At 34.1% G+C, this 17,930-nt stretch overlaps 2 protein-coding genes and 1 pseudogene across 7 annotated transcripts in view; 1 reads left to right on the top strand and 2 right to left on the bottom strand.

Moving 5' to 3' along the window:
• The window catches only part of LOC108750573, a 7,585-nt pseudogene extending 3,866 nt beyond the window's left edge, over positions 1-3,719 (top strand).
• Positions 1-16,120, bottom strand: part of LOC108750564 (very low-density lipoprotein receptor-like) — a 32,627-nt gene extending 16,507 nt beyond the window's left edge. For 3 of the 6 annotated variants that reach the window (XM_018490071.1, XM_018490072.1, XM_018490075.1), the window contains exons 1-2: positions 15,836-15,992; positions 9,704-9,829 (exon numbers count right to left, since the gene is read on the bottom strand). In XM_018490071.1, the coding sequence (XP_018345573.1) occupies positions 9,704-9,829; positions 15,836-15,914 (205 nt within the window). In that variant the 5' untranslated portion in view covers positions 15,915-15,992. Of the gene's footprint in view, positions 1-9,703; positions 9,830-15,835 lie in introns of all 6 variants that reach the window. The other 3 variants (XM_018490076.1, XM_018490077.1, XM_018490074.1) reach the window with 2 other exon arrangements.
• A 1,732-nt stretch (positions 16,121-17,852) lies between these two features.
• The window catches only part of LOC108750813 (WD repeat domain-containing protein 83), a 2,858-nt gene continuing 2,780 nt past the window's right edge, over positions 17,853-17,930 (bottom strand). The window contains exon 5 of the mRNA XM_018490590.1: positions 17,853-17,870. The gene's annotated coding sequence lies outside the window, so the exon portion shown is untranslated. The remainder of the gene's footprint in view (positions 17,871-17,930) is intronic.

Below are 17,930 nucleotides of genomic sequence, written 5' to 3'. Positions count from 1 at the left end.
AATTTAAAAAAAAAAAAAAAAAAAAAAAAAAAAATATTGAGCTTGCAAACTTAAAACCGATTTTCTCGTGTAAAAACAAATTTATTTTATTTTTCCAACTTATTTTTTTTCCACGCAGAATTATCCTGTTATTTTGTTAGGCAGTTAAGAAGGACACCCTATATATTCCGCAATGGCAAGAAGTTACGAGCGGATTAATTGAAACTACGTGTCGTGAGACTGCCCAATGTATTCATGCGAACTAATTTATTGGATTTCGTACTGCGCACACAGCGCGGCGTTTAAATTTAATATAACAGTGGAGAGAAGTCTAGCGCTTTCCAGCACCAGTATTTTCCGATCGATTACGCGGCCGACTGATGAAAAAGTCCGATCCGATACTTTTCTTCTTGTAAAAAAAAAAAAAAAAAAAGAGTCGAGCAGCATTTATATAATTCATCAGAGACCGAACACGTCCAGATATAGCTCTTCGGCTTTGATACAAAGTTGAAAGTTGCAATAATGATTATAAAAGATGAATGAAAGGCAATACTATTCTCATCGGGCTTTATTGGCCATATCCGAAATGCATTATATCCGATGAGAACGCGGAATATTTCGCGGACGGCTTCACAAGAGTTAAACGCACAAATAATTAATTAATGAACGTCATGTAATTATTGTATCAAATTACGCGGTGGTTATTACGCCACGGGCTGTTGTCACATAATAATCCATGCATTTCCGAGCAGGTAATATTAGATATTAACGGTATATATGAAGATATTTATCATTTTCCGACATGTGCGCGCGCGCGCGCGCACCGCTCTTCTTTTGTTTAGAATTCTAAATAAATAATTCCGTACCTTCGCGTCGTGTGGAATAGAAACTTCTTGTTTAGCTCTTATCGCACATATCCGATTCATGAGGGAGCTGATTTGCATTGATTTGCATAGATTCGAGCGAAGAGTTACGAAGCTCTCAAGTAATCTTAAATATATAACGTTAACTTTCGAGAGATTTCGAGAACGAAATTGCTTAAATATTAAAATTCAAAAGTAAAATTCCCCTCAGTACCTTTCAATTATGGATTGCATAAGATTTATATAACTTTATCACGAGCCAATATCACTCTGGTGTCACGGAAATTCCATCGGGAGAACCATTAGACCTTTTTTTTAGAAAATAAAATCGACATTTCTAAAATATTTTTACTACAATTAATAAAATAACTAATTATCCATTAAATATATCTGCTTCAAAATATTGAATTTCTCCCCAGAAATATCTTCTTGTAAGATTGACATATTCTCTTTTGCGGATATTGACTTGTAACACGGTTATATAGTATGATGCACGAAATGCATGCAGATATCGATGTTACCTAGTAAGACAATCGAAAGGATGATTCTATTATGCAAAAATAAATCGAGAACGTGGAATAAAATTTTTTCGCACAAAATTCCCTTTCCGAGAGAATCGAAAAATTTAAATTTTATTAAAACGCTACATGCAGTATCTCTCTCGTGAGTGTCATTTCACATGTTACCGATTCGCGAATAACGGAAAAACGTGAACGTTACACGTTCGCTATTCAACAACTTGAAAAGCTGATAGACCGAATAGTAATATGCTCGGCACTGTCGACGATTATGTACATTATGCATTCGCCACGAAACGCGTGGCGCTATACTTCCTGTGAATATTGCTTTTCACGTAATCACGATCAATATTTGCTGCTCCGGGACATTATTACGATTATATCACATAGAAGTTTACATTTATCCATCTTTCGCCTAATCTTCAGGAGCCAATTAATTTTATTGAGACTAATTGTTCTCGAATTAAAAATATCACCTCTACAACACACGAATTATCTCTGGCGTTTCGAAATCAACATATAAAAATATCATTGAATAGAGGACAATCAAGTGCAGTGTATTTCGGAAATGATGGGAAAGCACGCGTGCATGTATCATTTCTCATGAAATAACTGGGAATATGTTGCGTATCCGTTTAATGTATACGTTCGATTAAAATTGGAAATTCAAAACTAAAACTTCTCTTATTACAATTTCACGATCGCTATACGTTATGTTAATTTGTATATGAATAATTAATCCGAGCGCTGTATTTTTGCATTGGCGAATTTCGATTGTTGATAATTTCGAAAGAGCAAATGTCGATTAGGCAGTTAACAGTTTCTGATTTCAATTTTGTAATTGTAAATTTGCAGAATATACATTTGTCAACAACGTGCAATAAAAATGGATTCACTTGGGATAACACTGAACAATGACCAACAATTACCGCGAGATTTTCTTGGCGTTGCTTCAGTGACGCAGACCAACCGATTGATTTCAATTGAGTTAGAAATCATTAAGCACCAATTGATGTCTAAATACGAAAGCATAGTACGAAGTTCGGAGACTCCCACGATAGAGTCTGCTAAATTTTAAACATATTTTCTTAGATTTAAAAAAGATACTCTCTTTTTTTCAAGTCACATGAACAAATATTATAAAAGTATAGGTTTATAAATATACATGCCTTATGAGGTGCCAAAAGATTTACGGGTTATCGCCGTGCCGTGATTTCTATATGTTAATGACGGCATAGATCACGACACGGCGATAACCCGTAAATCCTTTGGCATCTCTGAAAAAAGCACCCGTGAAAGCCTCAAAAATATTATATATGTCTTATGTCTATTTTAATGTAGATTAACTTTAACTCAATACCGGCAATGCTGGATTTTAAAGGCGTAGTCGATTTTTAATTGTGAAAATTCTAGTAGACAAATTTAAATGTGTAAAAAATACTTAAAATACAATCCAACTTCTACGATAATAAAAGTTCGTTATTAAAACTTTCACAAATATGTAAGAATTTTTTATAAAGTTTTTTTATAAAGTCCGAAACAATATAAAAATTTACACTGAAGTTCTCGAAGACTCAGGTTGACAAAGGATAAAAATTTCACATTGCCAATGGAAGGTTAATCTTGGTTCAACTACTTTTCATTTTTCTCTCATTTTTAGAACTAGAAAAAGATTCTTAACTCTAAAAAAAGAGTAAGTTGAATTCAAATTAAAGTTGCTTTACATTGACGAAAATTCTATTGAGTTGCTACGAATTTCTCATCCTAAAATTCTAAACTTTTTCCCTAATGTTTTCAATTTTGAAATTTTTTGTATTTTCGTCCTAACTTAAAGAACGATCAAATATTTTGTTGAAAGAACAATTTGACATAGCAGTATAAATATTAATGTTGCTGACACTATTTACATTTAATTATTAAGTTGGTACTGCATAAATGCAGTAATATATATATATATATTTCTTTAAAATCAAGAATTTTCTAAATTTACTAAAAAATTCCTTGACATTTCTCTAATTTCCAGTTTTATAATAACCTTACTATCGTATAAATAAAATTTTATAAATTCTCATATATACATTACAAAATTTCAAGGAAGCGATCAATGCGACCGCCAAGTTGACGATCGAGCAAATCATGCGAGCCTATACACACCGTGCCGCGACTGGCTTTCACCATAATTATATGGTGCGTTGGCAGTCGCGCCGTGCACCAGCCGAATCGACTCTCCTCGTCGTCTCGTTGACTGATGCAACCGACGTGGACCTTGCATTACAAAATGCATCGACCTTAAATGAACGAAGGCAGATCAAATGGAGGAAGACTCATGTGCATCGCTCAGGCGAGATTTGATTTATATCACAGCTATAGTCCGGTTTTTTTTTCAACAATTTCTTACTTTTCTAAAATTTGTATGTAGTATTCTTACTTATACTTATACGATTTATACGACTGTGTGTTTCTTTGCGGTATCTTTATATATATTATATGTTACTGTTATATGTTTGTTTACTTATTCTTACTTTATTTTTTATTCCTATCCGCTTTAGGCTGATAAGCTATGTTCATATATTATTCTCTCAAGCAATGGGATTTTTGCAAGTTTTTCCTTTATTCTGCTTCTGCACATAAAGCTGCATTCATTTTTCTGTCAGTATTACATCATTAACTTGGATTCCTCACCATTATAAATAAAAATCGGATCTAGTAAAAAATTTATTGCTAATTTATTGCTCTACATTAAAAAAATTTACTACATCTTAAATATTCTTTTAAATATTTATTAAATAAACATTTACTTATATTAAATATTTACTTAATGAGAAAAATGGTAGTTAAATCAAATTAATAGTTCTTATATCAAATAAATATATGTTAACATTCAGTAAATGTTTACTTACAAATATTCAAAGACTAAGATTAAAATATAGTAAATTTTTTTCAGTGTAGTCGAAATTTTGTTGCTCCACAACATTCAATAGTATAATGTAGGTTGTGACTAATTCCCAGGCAATACTGCAATACTATAAATGGTCTGTTTCCTGCACTAGACTGCACTAGAACTCTCTTTCTTGCTTTCAACAAATATCAAACATATACCTATTTCACTTTAAGTTCCAAAAGTATACACTAGTTCAGCCATAGAAAATAGACCAAAGATTCACTGGATAAAAGAATGGAGAAAGAACCGCGACTCATCTGGCAAAAGAGTTCAATATGAAAGAAGCATGAAACGAGAGGAAAAAAACCTCGGCGCCTGATGCAATATCATTTGGACCTTGCGACCGTGTCGGAGTAATGGCATTGCACCGTGCCTTAGGTCACGGTGACCAAGATTAATTGATGAATCTACGATCTGTTTCGTTTAATTGCATCTGTACATTTACGGGATTGCCTTTCGTCGAAACAATTTAAAGAAAAATCTTGAATGACTAACGAGATTAGCATTTGTGGAATTGATTTGCCTCTATCAATTCGTAAGACATTGATATATGTATTGCATGAAAATCTATAGCTTCATTCTATTTCTCTCTATCAAGATTCATAACGAATCTCGTTCACGATTCTAATTGAAGATGAAATTTGATCGTTTGAGGAAATGGTCCGCTCGAGGGTCGAAACTGATTACCAGCTGTTGAAATCGGCGACACGGTTGAAACGGTTCGGACAAGCGAGAGAAAATCGACAGAATAAGTGGGATTCGAGATACTGAGTCGAAATGACAGTCGACACGCAAGAAACCGATTAAGAAAAAAAAGAAAGAGAAAGAAGAAATAGTCGCCACACTGTAAAATCTGCGTGCAAAGTGCAAGCTCTGCGAATGTTCTGGGAAACGACAAAGGGCAATGTCGGTTCGGTTCGTTTGGCAGTTCTCGTTCGTTTTTATTGCCCTTTTTCGCTCGTTAGATAGCACTCTTTTTCCCTTGTGGTCTTTCTTTTCCTTTGCCTTTTCTATCTTATTATTTCACGTCGTTGCGCTATCGTGCCGCAGTTTGTCTATTTAGTGGCTTATTTAGCCGCTTGTTTATTTGCGTTTCCGCGGCCTGTGGAACCAATTTATACGAATGCAAGAGAAGGGAATCTTTCTACGGAAAATTAAACGCTCTACAAAACTACAATTACGTTGTACAATTGCGGAGAGCATAGTGTAAAACTACACAATGGGACTAATTTGAGAAATATAACTAAAGGAAATGCGAAAATGCCGTGTACACGCGAGAGAGTGGTTGGCAATAGATAGTGTTACATTTATTGACAATGAGTGTAGAAATGTTCCTTGAAAATTCATAAAGTCGAAAAAATAATTATTTTTTTATGTTAATATTAAGATAATAATTATAACATATATTAAATATTAAATTTTAATGTACACACACACACACACACACACACAATATATTAAAATGTTAATTAAATTTTATATACATAAAAATATATTAACATATATTAAAAATTAAATATTAAATCATATTAAATAATAAAAATATTAAATATTAAAAAAATAATATTAAATCAATATTATATGAATATATTATTTTTGAAAATATCTCTCAAAAATTGTCAGATATTACTTTCGATATTTCTCTTACCATTCAAGATTTTCTGAGCTAAATTTTAAGTAGCTCAATGATTTAATGGACAAATGAAATAAACACACGAGCATACGCCGCAATTTTGTTTTCTCTAATAGGGCAGAGCAGATTAGATCACTCTGTCTGATGCAAGATTAACAAGAAGCTGCATCTTGCCCGCACTAATTCTCGATCGAAAAAACCGACAAGGACGACGAGTTTTTATTATAGTATTTTTGTGGAATTGCACGTGTCGGGTCTATAATCACATATTCATAAAATTATGGCGATTACTGTTCTTTGCCCTTGTCTGCTTTTCTTTTTATCATGAGGCGCCAGACTAGCTAGTACAAGGAAAGGCAAGAAATTGCTGCATTGTAAGCTTCAGATTTTCTTGTTATATGCACGTACCATGTATGTTATCAAGCAAATATTCATGTTCCGCTGTATACATATACTATCGAGCAAATATTCATGATGCAAACTCAAAGTCGAGTTATAATTATATCGCGGTGAAACGCATTCCTCAATCACTCCTATTAGTATAGACAGAGATAAACTATGTAGGAAATGTTTGAAAATAATTACATATATTGCACACAGCGATATTACTCATTTTAATATTTGTCTCACAAAAACAGTCACTCAAATGATTGGGAAAGCGCCAAAGCACGAAGAGATCACCATTATTAATCGAGAAATAAATATACTGCACTTATGAAATTCCATACAATTTCTGAAAATTAAAGGCTATTCGTAACGCTATTCGTAAATTTTGCTCAGCGAATCAATGAGTATTTGAATATATCGTATCTAGAAATAATAGGTCAACGAAGATACTAGTCTCTTTTAACGATATGCAAATCGCAAAGAAACAATTACATGAAAATGACACGCAATTATTCATGATTACGCCTATCCACGAAAAAAGACCATCAGAGTAAGGCTAATATTTCATTTGTCGTAGGACAAATTTTTCAAGTGTGTTAATTAACTGTAAGATAGAAAATTTCTGGAAACTTAAGAACTTCTCTATTCTGTAGCCAATTAATATATTTGAAAATTTTATCATACTACAAATGAAATATTAGTCTAAAGGTGGCTTCAGTGGCCAATGTGAGTCAACTGTATACACATTTGCTAAATATTGGCCCATATTCATATGTATAATTATACTTGTGACTATACGTCTTTTATTGTAAAAGACTATCTGTCTATCAAGTAATTGCTTTTTAAACGTATTAATTTTTAAAACTTAATTTTGTTTTTTATTTCAATAATAATGTTATGAAAAATTTCTTTCTAATTAGTCTTTTAATGTTTAATATATTAATAAGCGAGTTTTTATTAAAATTTAGTTTTAATCAAAGATAATATTGGTAAAAACAGCAAAATCATAATAACATTGAAATGATGTTGAAATGAGTTGGGATTGATTGAAAAGTGACTTTAGTAATGAAATTTGCAGCTATTTTGATGTCATTTATTTAATAAAGTACTTTACTTAGGAGTTATCTCAGGCGTACCGCGCAAGAAAATTTCAGAAACTTAATACGCAGATTTCTGACAGTCACAAATTAGTTTAGACATATTTAAGAATAAAGTCCTAAAATTTTTAGGTTCATTTTCTCTAAGAAAATATCACCGTAATAATTTACATGTTATATGTATGCGTGTACAATATTTGTTAATGACTGCGTTCAACAGAAAAAGCAGCTTTGTACTATTGTAAGATTCTTTAATATAATTGGTTCTTGCCTTTATTTCTTCACAGAGTACAAATCAATCCTATTAAAGAATCTTGTAACTATTGCAAAACTGTTTTTGCTACTAAACGCAGCCAATGTTGGCGTACATTGGTCATGTCATCTGGAATCGCCTTAAAATCGCAAGAATACAGTATCATATAGATCAATACAAGGCGTCTATAGTAAGATAAATCAGGCGCAATAAATGCGTCAATGAGACTATTTCCTCGTATAATTTTGAATGAATCTTTGGACGACGTTTGCGCAACTTCCTCCTTGTGGTAGATAAACAATCGATATAGCATCAAGCGAAAAGAAATGTAAAAACAAAAATATAAATCAATACAGAAAGACATAATTCAAATTTTGATTAAAATTTCATAAATTCAACATTAATCACGCAAGACGTTTTGCGAAATTATTTTAGATACACTGAAAAGAAAATACTAAATTTTAATAAATATTTGTTTAAATAGTTCTAAAAATATAAATATTTACTAAATATAAACCTATATTTATTTGATGTAAAAACTATTCATTTCATTTAATTATCATTTTATTGAATAAATATTTATTTATTGTAAGTAAATGTTTACTTAATATTATTCAAAGAAATATGCATTAAGATTCAGTAAATTATTTGCAGTGTACCAAAATCGCATAAATAACGTAGTGTCACCACGTCGTATTATTATAGTTATTAAGCGTTATTATGTAAGTCGATTGGGATGCGATCTGTTTGGTGTACAGTGTCTCGTAAACAAATCCCCCAAGTACGATCGATCGAATGCTGCAGAGCCAAAGTTCGCTATGGCTTTAAATCGCAATCGTGAAAATTAGATCGACATTTCATTGAGACATCCATTCGAGATCAATAAAACAGAACAAGAACGCAAATACGCGGACGGCTTATTTGTCAGCAGATCTTCATTTAATTAACGAATACATTTGCACGCGTATATAGTCGTATGCGTTGCGTATACGCACACTTTCACAGTAGTACAGCGCGAAACTTCCGAAACATCTTATCATATTTCTTCTTTGCGTCACTCTTACGCACGCAATTACGCTTGGGATGTTACTTCTATACTGACGTCATAAAATTAAGTTATAAATAACGCGAGGTGAATTATGGAAATCATAAATATTTAAGTACTCGTGAAAATTACATATATATTAAAAAATGTATATAAAAAACTTCTCGGATAAAAAAAATTATTTATTATTTAATTCCATTCTTCAATCTCAAAATAAAATTATTAAAAAGTTCTCTCTCTCTCTCTCTCTCTCTCTCTCTCTCTCTCTCTCTCTCTCTACAGTTTCTACAATTTTATACATAAATAATTTCGCGTAAAACTTCGACATTCACTTAAGGATAAATGTGAAATAAAAAAAATAATTTTGAAACGTGCATAATTATGAGAATTAAAAATGAAACATGAAATTCTACGCATAAACTGTTAATATATTAATAATATAATCATAAATATTTAAATATTCGACACATAAGTCTGTGGTTGCATTTTGTCGCAAAAAATTTCTCCAACAAAAATAAAATGAATTATTTATTAAGACCGTATATGTAACTACACACAAGTAAAAAGTTTAAAGTCTATAACGGCTATAAAAATAAAATGATTATTTTATTCCACTCTCCGATTTCAAAGTAATTATTAAAAATTCTCTCTACAACTTCATAAAAATAATTCCGTAAAACTCCGATTTGGCGTTCGTTCAAGAGCGAACGTAGAGTTGAAAAAGTAATTTTGAAATATGTACAATTATAAGAATTGAAAAATTTTTTAAATTTCACGCATAAATGACTAATGGTTCAATCACGCAACACTAATACCTATTTATTATGTAAAATGATGTGTCCGTTTTGGACACAGAAGTTACATATGCGAATTTGACGCGTCAAAGAGTTGCGCAAATTTACGCTCGACGGTACAGATCGCGCGTGATGTCATCGCTGTTATGTATATTAATTTGACGTATTTCGTATAATTCTGCGCGTGACTTACTTTTGCATTCCTCTGGGCTTTCGTCGGAATTGTCAGTACAATCGTCCGATTTGTCACAGACCCACGAGATTGGTATGCATCTGCCATTGGCACATCGGAACTGCCTCAAAGGACAAGCTACCTTACCTGAGAAACAAAAGGAAAAAAATTCACTGAGAAAAACTCAACGGCTTAAAACAACTTAACAAGCAGTATAAAGAAACGTAAGGAACTTAAGCATTCATGAAATCGATCAATCGTTATTTTTAATTAAAAAATTAACTTAATTCACTTAATTTTATTCAAAAATTAATATTTCATTGTAATTAATATTTCATATTCGATCGCTCGATTCATTTGCTTAAATCGCTTGTCGCTTACATTTTTTTTGCCTTGCGAAGCTTTATAATCTCATAAATAAATGAATTGAGATAACGCCAAGATTTGTAGCGGGTTATAATTAGAGTGACTCGCCATTAGAAGACTACTCTCTACGGATGCAAGCGTGACACGTGCCTCGTTCTAACATAAACGCAGCAGTAATAAAATCAAACGTAATCTGTCGTAGCTCATTTGCGTATCAACTGTCGTCACTGTCGACAAGGTTACTTCACAATTCTCACTGACAGTAGATAGATACTTATTTCTATCTAATATGCTCATTAAGCAAACGAGTGGAGAAACTGTGCAATTTTATTCTTACATATCACTTATTTGTTACAACAACAATTACGCAACTAAAAAACCAAAGTTTTTAGAAAATAGAATTTAAATATTTTAAATCGTTAAAATTTTATAACACTATCAATTTTTACTATTTATACTACTCATAATTAGACCGTATTTCTTTGTATTTCTTTTCTTTAAAATACTTGGTTAAATAATGATGACTATTCTTTTTCATTTTTTTTTTTTAAATAAACAACTTTATAAATACTTTGTGAGAATGTTTGCATATATATGTAAGAATTACTTAATAATATCTTTATTATAAAATTAATGAAAATTAATTCATGAATGACCCATCGAGTGTGATAGATAAGGAAAATCAAAAAATCATCGTATGTATTAAGGATTAAAATACAATTTTAATGTAATAACTGATTGTAGAAGAATATAATGTTTTTCTAGTATTTTTTCTTATTTCCGCTCTTTCTTTACAAACAACTAAAAAACATTGAAAATTTTAAATTATTGACTGCATCCAATATTTCAATTCAGCAGACAAAGCAGCTTTGCAATTGTCGTAATATTCTTTAATACAATTGGTTTTGCCCTTAGTTCCTTATTAGCTCTAAATGTATAAACCAATCATATTAAAGAATCTACAACAGTTGCAAAGCTGCTTTTGATGGTAAACGCTACCATTGCAGCAAATGAGCAAAAAGTGCAGTATCATTATTCAATTATTCATATGAACCTATTATTATATTTTTTTATACTAACGTTTTAATGTTATTTAATAGTTTTACTTTCGTTCTATTAACATGTGATTTGTCTTTACAACAGACGCACTGGAAAATATTTATTGAACGATCATAGAATGCGAGTTTCCTATAAAAGGTATCAGGTATCTTGCGGTGATACCGACCAACGGATCTGAAATAGCATGAACGGTATACGGCAGTAATCCAAGCCGAGTCCAGACAATCTGAGATCAAAGTTTTTGCGAATTCACATACGATCTGCGCATTGATCCGCAGAACACCTTAACAACTCCCGGTGGGAATCGCCGACACAGATTTATCACGTGGAACGTGCGCTCCGGCTATTTCCACTACGTTTTGTGCTGCCTCAAGAATTCCTCAGTGAAATTATTGGACGATGCTTAATAGGCCGCTAGAAATCAGGACGTACATTATAGGATCGCTAGCAGTTACAATGAAACTAATGCTACGGTTGTTAACTGACGGCCAAGATTCTGTCAACTTATAGTACTGGGCCATCACTGGCAAATAATTGGCTGTTAAATGGCCAAAGTTCTGTTAGCCAATACTGGACCATCACTGACAAATGACTGGATAAAATGACTAGGTCAGTACCGAGTTCAAGTTATCATCCAGTACTTGGTCAGTACTGCGCCAGTAATTGAACTTGTGGCAACCAATAATAGCCCAGCATTAAACCGATTGTAAAATCCTACATAGAATGCGAATATCAGAGCGAATGTGTAAGGGCGGTCAAAATCGATCAAATAAACGTTCACGATCAACGGAGTTCTATCTTGCTGACTTGTGTGGCACTTAGATTTGCTGGAAGAATCATTACGCTAATTACGTCCGCATATCTGTAATTATATAGTATGTGCGTACCTTAATTTTCTCGGCTGTACATTATACTCAAACATATTTCGCGAACATGCTGGATTCAGTATACCTTGTATTCGTGGAATAATTCTATGAGTTCTAGCGAAACGCAGGCAGGAAAGTAGTGCAATTTTGTCGATAAATTTTCTTGTTCGAAACAGTTTTCTTTCGAAACTCCAACGACTTCGGAGAATTAAACGGCGAATTGAAAGCCTTAATCAGGAAAAATTGAGAGAAAATTTTACTTCGTTAGATTCAGCAGCAATTTTTGCTTTTTGCGAAATACGCAATTTAATTTTTATTTCTATTCATGTGCGGTTTATGTGAATGAAAGATTGGCTTGTAAACTCACTTCAACATCCAAAAATATTACTCATAAATCATGACTTAATCAGACAAATTTAAATTCATTAAAAGACGGGATAGATTAATCTCTTTGAATTATCAGAATAATCGTAAATGTATGAGATAGAAAAGCATGTGTGCACGGAGTCTTTTTCTTTGCTTTACTTTTCTTTTTTTTTTTTAAAGTTTACGATATTTTAAATCTTAATCTTTAATCTACATTTACATAAACACGTATTTAATAAGCAAGAATATAAATGCTCAAATATAAATAAATTAAATATTATTACGTTAAAAAAAAGTTTCAAAAAATCTACGAGTCTAATAATAAATGCCATCAATATACAATATATTAACTTTAATTTCGATTCGAATTTACTTTTCATTTATTTCTAATTTTTGGAATTAGATAAATATAAAGAGTATGTTGAAAAGATTAAATTAAGTTAATCCATATTGTTAAAAACAGATAAGATAGACAATTTTGAAAAGAGACCGGTTTTGCTGAAATATCTAAAATTTTAGCCAATTACAAATAATGATAATAATTTTATTGAATCATAAAAATAATTATGTAGCACAAACTGGTTGCTACAATGTCAACATTTTTTACAGTATTGTTTATCATGCTTGAAATAATTTCTACAAAATTATTTTAATAATTTAACAAAATTATTTTCAAATCTATTTTATGTTAAATTTTTAGACACTTTAGCAAAACCGTTCTTTTCGTGCTTATATCAAACTAATAAGATAGTAAGATCTTTTAATTATACATGTCGCGTATAAGGAGTGTTACAAATTGAAACTAGTTTTTATCTCTGACAAGTCAACTTCAGGGAACACAGATTTTTTTCAATTTTTTTATAGTTACATCTTAATATTAAAATATGGACAAATCTAATTTTAGTTAAAATTAAGTCTTTCAAGTAAACATTTATTTTTGTACAAATACTGGATTTACAAATGTTTAAAGTAATATTTCTTAAAAATTAATCTACATCTGATTTTCTGAAACTCGACATACATAGAATAAAATAATATAAGAAACGGTTTATAATTTAAGAAACGGTTCCACATGCAAAAAAACTTTATACTTATTATTTTAAACATATGTAAAATCGAATATTTGTGTAAAATAATTTTTTTTTAATTGAAAGGCTTAAAAATTAAAATTAATGACAGATTTCTTCATACTTTGTAAGAAACTAAAAAAAATTTAAGAAAAATCGACGTTTGATGTCCCTGAGGTTTATCTTAAGGAAATTAATTTTTTAACACGTGTCCAAACTAAAAATTGTTTACTCGTTATTTTGGATAATTCTGCATCGTGTGCCATGCAAAAATCATTATTAAAGAAATCAAAACAAATCAACGTTAAGTGAGTATCACTTTATTCCATTTTCTCTCTCAATGATGTTAATATTCTATTTGTGTGTGTGTGTGTGTGTGTGTGTGTGTGTGTGTGTGTGTGTGTGTGTGTGTGTGTGTGTGTGTCAGAAACGAAAACACACACACACAGTCGCTCAATGAAAAACAACAAATATACGCGACCATTAACAAAATGGGACGACGTTGTTGGGTCGTGCCTATCAGGCTTATATAATATGCGACTTCGCGTCAGCTGAATCGAACGTCTCGGCCGCAGCGTCTTTTTCAGGGGCTCGTCCCTCCACGATCCGGAGAGATGCTGCGAGCGATTGACCATGACGAACGAGAACACGTGAAGATCGCAACACACTTATCACTTATCCTCCAATACGAACCAGTCATATTGAAAATGGTCTAATGTCAGTTTCTACGAATGCATGTTAATCTTAGTTCAACTAACTCTTCATCTCTTTCTAGAATCAGAAAAAGATGAAGAGCAAGTTGAACCGAGATTAAAGTTCCCAAAGGTGTACCGAGTCAAGAGAAATTCAAAATAACTTTATTTTGACATCATAAAAGTTAAAAATGATTTTTTTATTTACAAAATTTAACGTTGAAATTCAAAATAAAGTTAACAAAAATCAAAATGACTTTATTTTGATGCTTAAAGTCAAATTTTGTAACAAAAAATCATCATTTTAACTTTTTTTTGACTTTATATGTTCCTTGGGATTGATAGGAACGGATATGTATCTATCTAAACAAAGTCTAAAATCGAGACATCTTTCACGATCGTTTCTACCCTCCAATGTAGAATAAAAATTTAAACAAAATGTAGTAAGATTCCTTTTGATTAATAATGCTGAAGTTCTTGCGCTAATATTTAAAAAGAGATCTATTTAAATCATTATAAAATTAATTACAAAAATGTTAATTATATATTCTTCAACAAAATCAATCGTAACGTTTCGATTAATCTTCTAATCCTCCTCAGCGATAAAAATTACATAATACAGACTTTAAAATTAAGATAAGCATTATTATCTGCTTCCAAGATACACAACATCTCCTGCAGAAGAAATATATCTTATATCAATCGAAAGGAAAGAAGAAATGGTCTCAAAGTATTGAGTACCTACGGCAACATATATGCAAACCACTAATGTAGATTAACTTTAATCTTGGTTTAACTTACTTTCTATCTTTTTTTAGTTTTAAGAAAAAATCCAGATTAAAGTTAATCTTTAATAGAAATGGATATTGGATGTCTTTTAGAACGATAACAGTGTCTTGTAAAATGTTCTGTATCGACATCTCGATTTTGGACTGTTATTGTCTGGATAATTTCGATTGACGTTTAAATTTTCGAGATGCAGATCTGACATAACATTACAAATTTCTGCAAATTTGATATAACAGTGATTTTTTAAAACTGGATTTACACGTCAAGTGTATTCGATACTCGACGAGATAAAAGTAGAAATTTCGGAGATGGACTCGAGGTGAGAGAAACGGCCGCCATGAAATCCCCTCTCGCGTCCTCGCCGGTGTGTTTTTTAAAGGTTTCGCAAGGATCTCGTCTCTCTTTCAAAATAATACGTGATTTCACGGTGCAATTAATCTCTGACACGCGTCTCGCATTAACGTTGACAATGCGATGACGTTGACAATAGCGGCGCGTACGACTACAATTGTAAATAAATCGATTGTCTCCTCCCGATGTCTAGCGGTGACCAATAACGCGGGATAAATAATCCGTTCTCGAAACAGATAGAAAGAATGCTATGTCAAAATCCACGGATCTCTCATTGACGCGCCTCTCGAAAGGGGAAGGGCAGCGGCGCAAAGGTGTAATTGATGATAATGAAAATTTCATCGAAAATGTCAGGACGTCATCCGGGGGAGAGTCCCAGAAATGAGCGTGATACAAGTGACGGATTCCGACGAGGATGCAGCTGGGTGTATACGAGCTAAGGTATCAAGGATAAGCTCTGCCCCCCCCCCCTTCTCCCGCTTCTCATCCCCATCCCGCGCGCACCCCTTTCGCTCGCTGTCGCTGTCGCTGTCGCTATCGCTATCGCTCCGACATGAAAATGTGTGACGTTCTGAGAAAAAAAAGATGCGGACTTACTGTCGGTCGAGAAGGCGTCCGCGGCTGCCAGCACGGCCAGCGCGACGAGCAGCAGCACGCCACGGGATTCTCGCCCCATAACAACCCTCTTTCTTCTCACGGTCGTGTCCTTCGTCGCCTCCGTTCCACCACACTGTGTCACGGCGAACCACCACCACCCAACGGCAGCGGGCACCACCACCCTTGCCAACCTCTCCGCGGTGCTTCCTGCCGCGACAGTTTCTTCTCCCCGTCTCTCTCGTTTCACCCCAGCTGGCCTTCTCTCTCGCTCTTCTTCTCTTCCCTCTTACGAATATCGATCAACAACAATAACAATAACAATGCCCTCTGCTATCGGACGGAACTGCGGCGATCACTGAGAGAGCCTCCTCGCAAGACCACGCGGTCCAGCCACCGTTCGGCATCGGGGTCTTCTCAAAACACGCCAATCGAACGTCTCTCTCTCTTTCTCTCTTTCATTAACGGCGCAACACTCGCCACCCTCGTTGCTCCCGTCCTTCTTTGCTTGTTTGTCAATCGCTCTGTCACTCTCCTCCTTGCTTGCAGCTATAGAAAAAATACACTCCACGAAGTGGTGAGACCGAACGGCCCGCCCCGTGTGCGGCCACCTCCGTCATCCGTGCGCGTATCGCGAAGTATTTTCCGTCCTTCTTTCTCGCCTTTTCCTGGCCCTGCTGCTGTGCTGCGTCGATCCGACAGTGGCGGATTGTCGCGTCGAGGCGTCAGCGCCCTCCAATTTCGGCCCTCGGGGCGGATCTCCAACGCGAATGCTCCCACTTACGCATCTGCAAAAATCCCATCGAAAATAATCACCTTCCTCTGATAATCCTCAAATTTAAAATTTTTCAATCACCGCACTCGCAGCGAGTTTCGCAGCCGCTACGTTCACGCGAGAAAGGGCCCACATCGTCGTGTTTCATTCAACTTCCGTTTCCTTTCTCGTTAGATCGTCACATAAAGAATTGTCACATAAAGAAGCTATTATAACAGATAGTTATCGTATCCCGCATCCGTTTCAAATCTTTCATGAGACTTTCAAATTTCTGATAATACAGAGATGAAGAAATTGAAGTCATCTCGCGCCTGAAGATTTCTATTTTTGAGAAACTATTAAAAGTACACACAATAATTCCATGTTTATTTAAGTCTTTATTTAATAAGAATATAGAATTCGATCGATATATATTAATACATCATACAAGTATGCAAAAAACCACCAAATACGACAACAGCTAAATGCTTTTATATATATATATCTATATAAATTCCTAAGTTTTTTAAGTTTTATAGTTAATAACAATTACATAACTAAACAAAGAATAAATTCTCCCTCTCACTCATTCTCATTCTCTCTCTCTCTCTCTCTCTCTCTCTCTTTAACACTTTCTTAATTTGAAACGTTTACCAGTGATAAGGAATCTCGAAATTAGTTGAAACTCCTGCGTGTCTTTTAATCCGCCACTGCGACTCCGCCGGCTTCTTTCGCTCTCTGTCGCTTCTCTCTGCCACGCTCGATCACCCAGTGAGTAACATCGCTCTCTATCTCTCTTTCCCTCACGTGTTCTCCCGGGCGAGCTCCGTCGACCGACCAGTAACTCTGACGCACCGATATCGCGCCACCTGCGCGCGCAGTTTCGCTCCTCTCGTTCTATTATACGTACACGAGATCTCCCTTACCGCTCGCCCCCCCGCCCCTCGAATCGAGCCGGCGCCACGGTGTTAAAACACGTACACGCTCGAAAGTCGCGTCGCACGCGTGCGAATCGGCGATGCGCGGCTGATACGCGGCCCAGCTTAACCCGGAAAGGCAGACATCACCTCCTTCTTCCGCAAACGACGGACGAGTAGCGATGTGAAATTTTTACCTGCGACACCGGAAACGCGCACGCACCATGCACACCTATGCACGCACCTGTACCTGTGTGCGAATCAGACATTTACTTCCAAATGGAATTCTTTCGCTTTTTTTTTCTTGTTTGTCAGTCGAATGGAACTTCTACGTTAATTACCACGAACATGATCAATATTTGGCTGCCTGAGAGAATATACATTTGCTTTACAAATATGTCTTGAATCTCTCTCTCTCTCTCTCTCT

This window comes from Trachymyrmex septentrionalis, unplaced genomic scaffold (assembly GCF_001594115.1).
Source record: "Trachymyrmex septentrionalis isolate Tsep2-gDNA-1 unplaced genomic scaffold, Tsep1.0 scaffold37, whole genome shotgun sequence".
Classification (NCBI taxonomy): domain Eukaryota; kingdom Metazoa; phylum Arthropoda; class Insecta; order Hymenoptera; family Formicidae; genus Trachymyrmex; species Trachymyrmex septentrionalis.
This window is presented reverse-complemented; position numbering and strand designations above follow the sequence as displayed.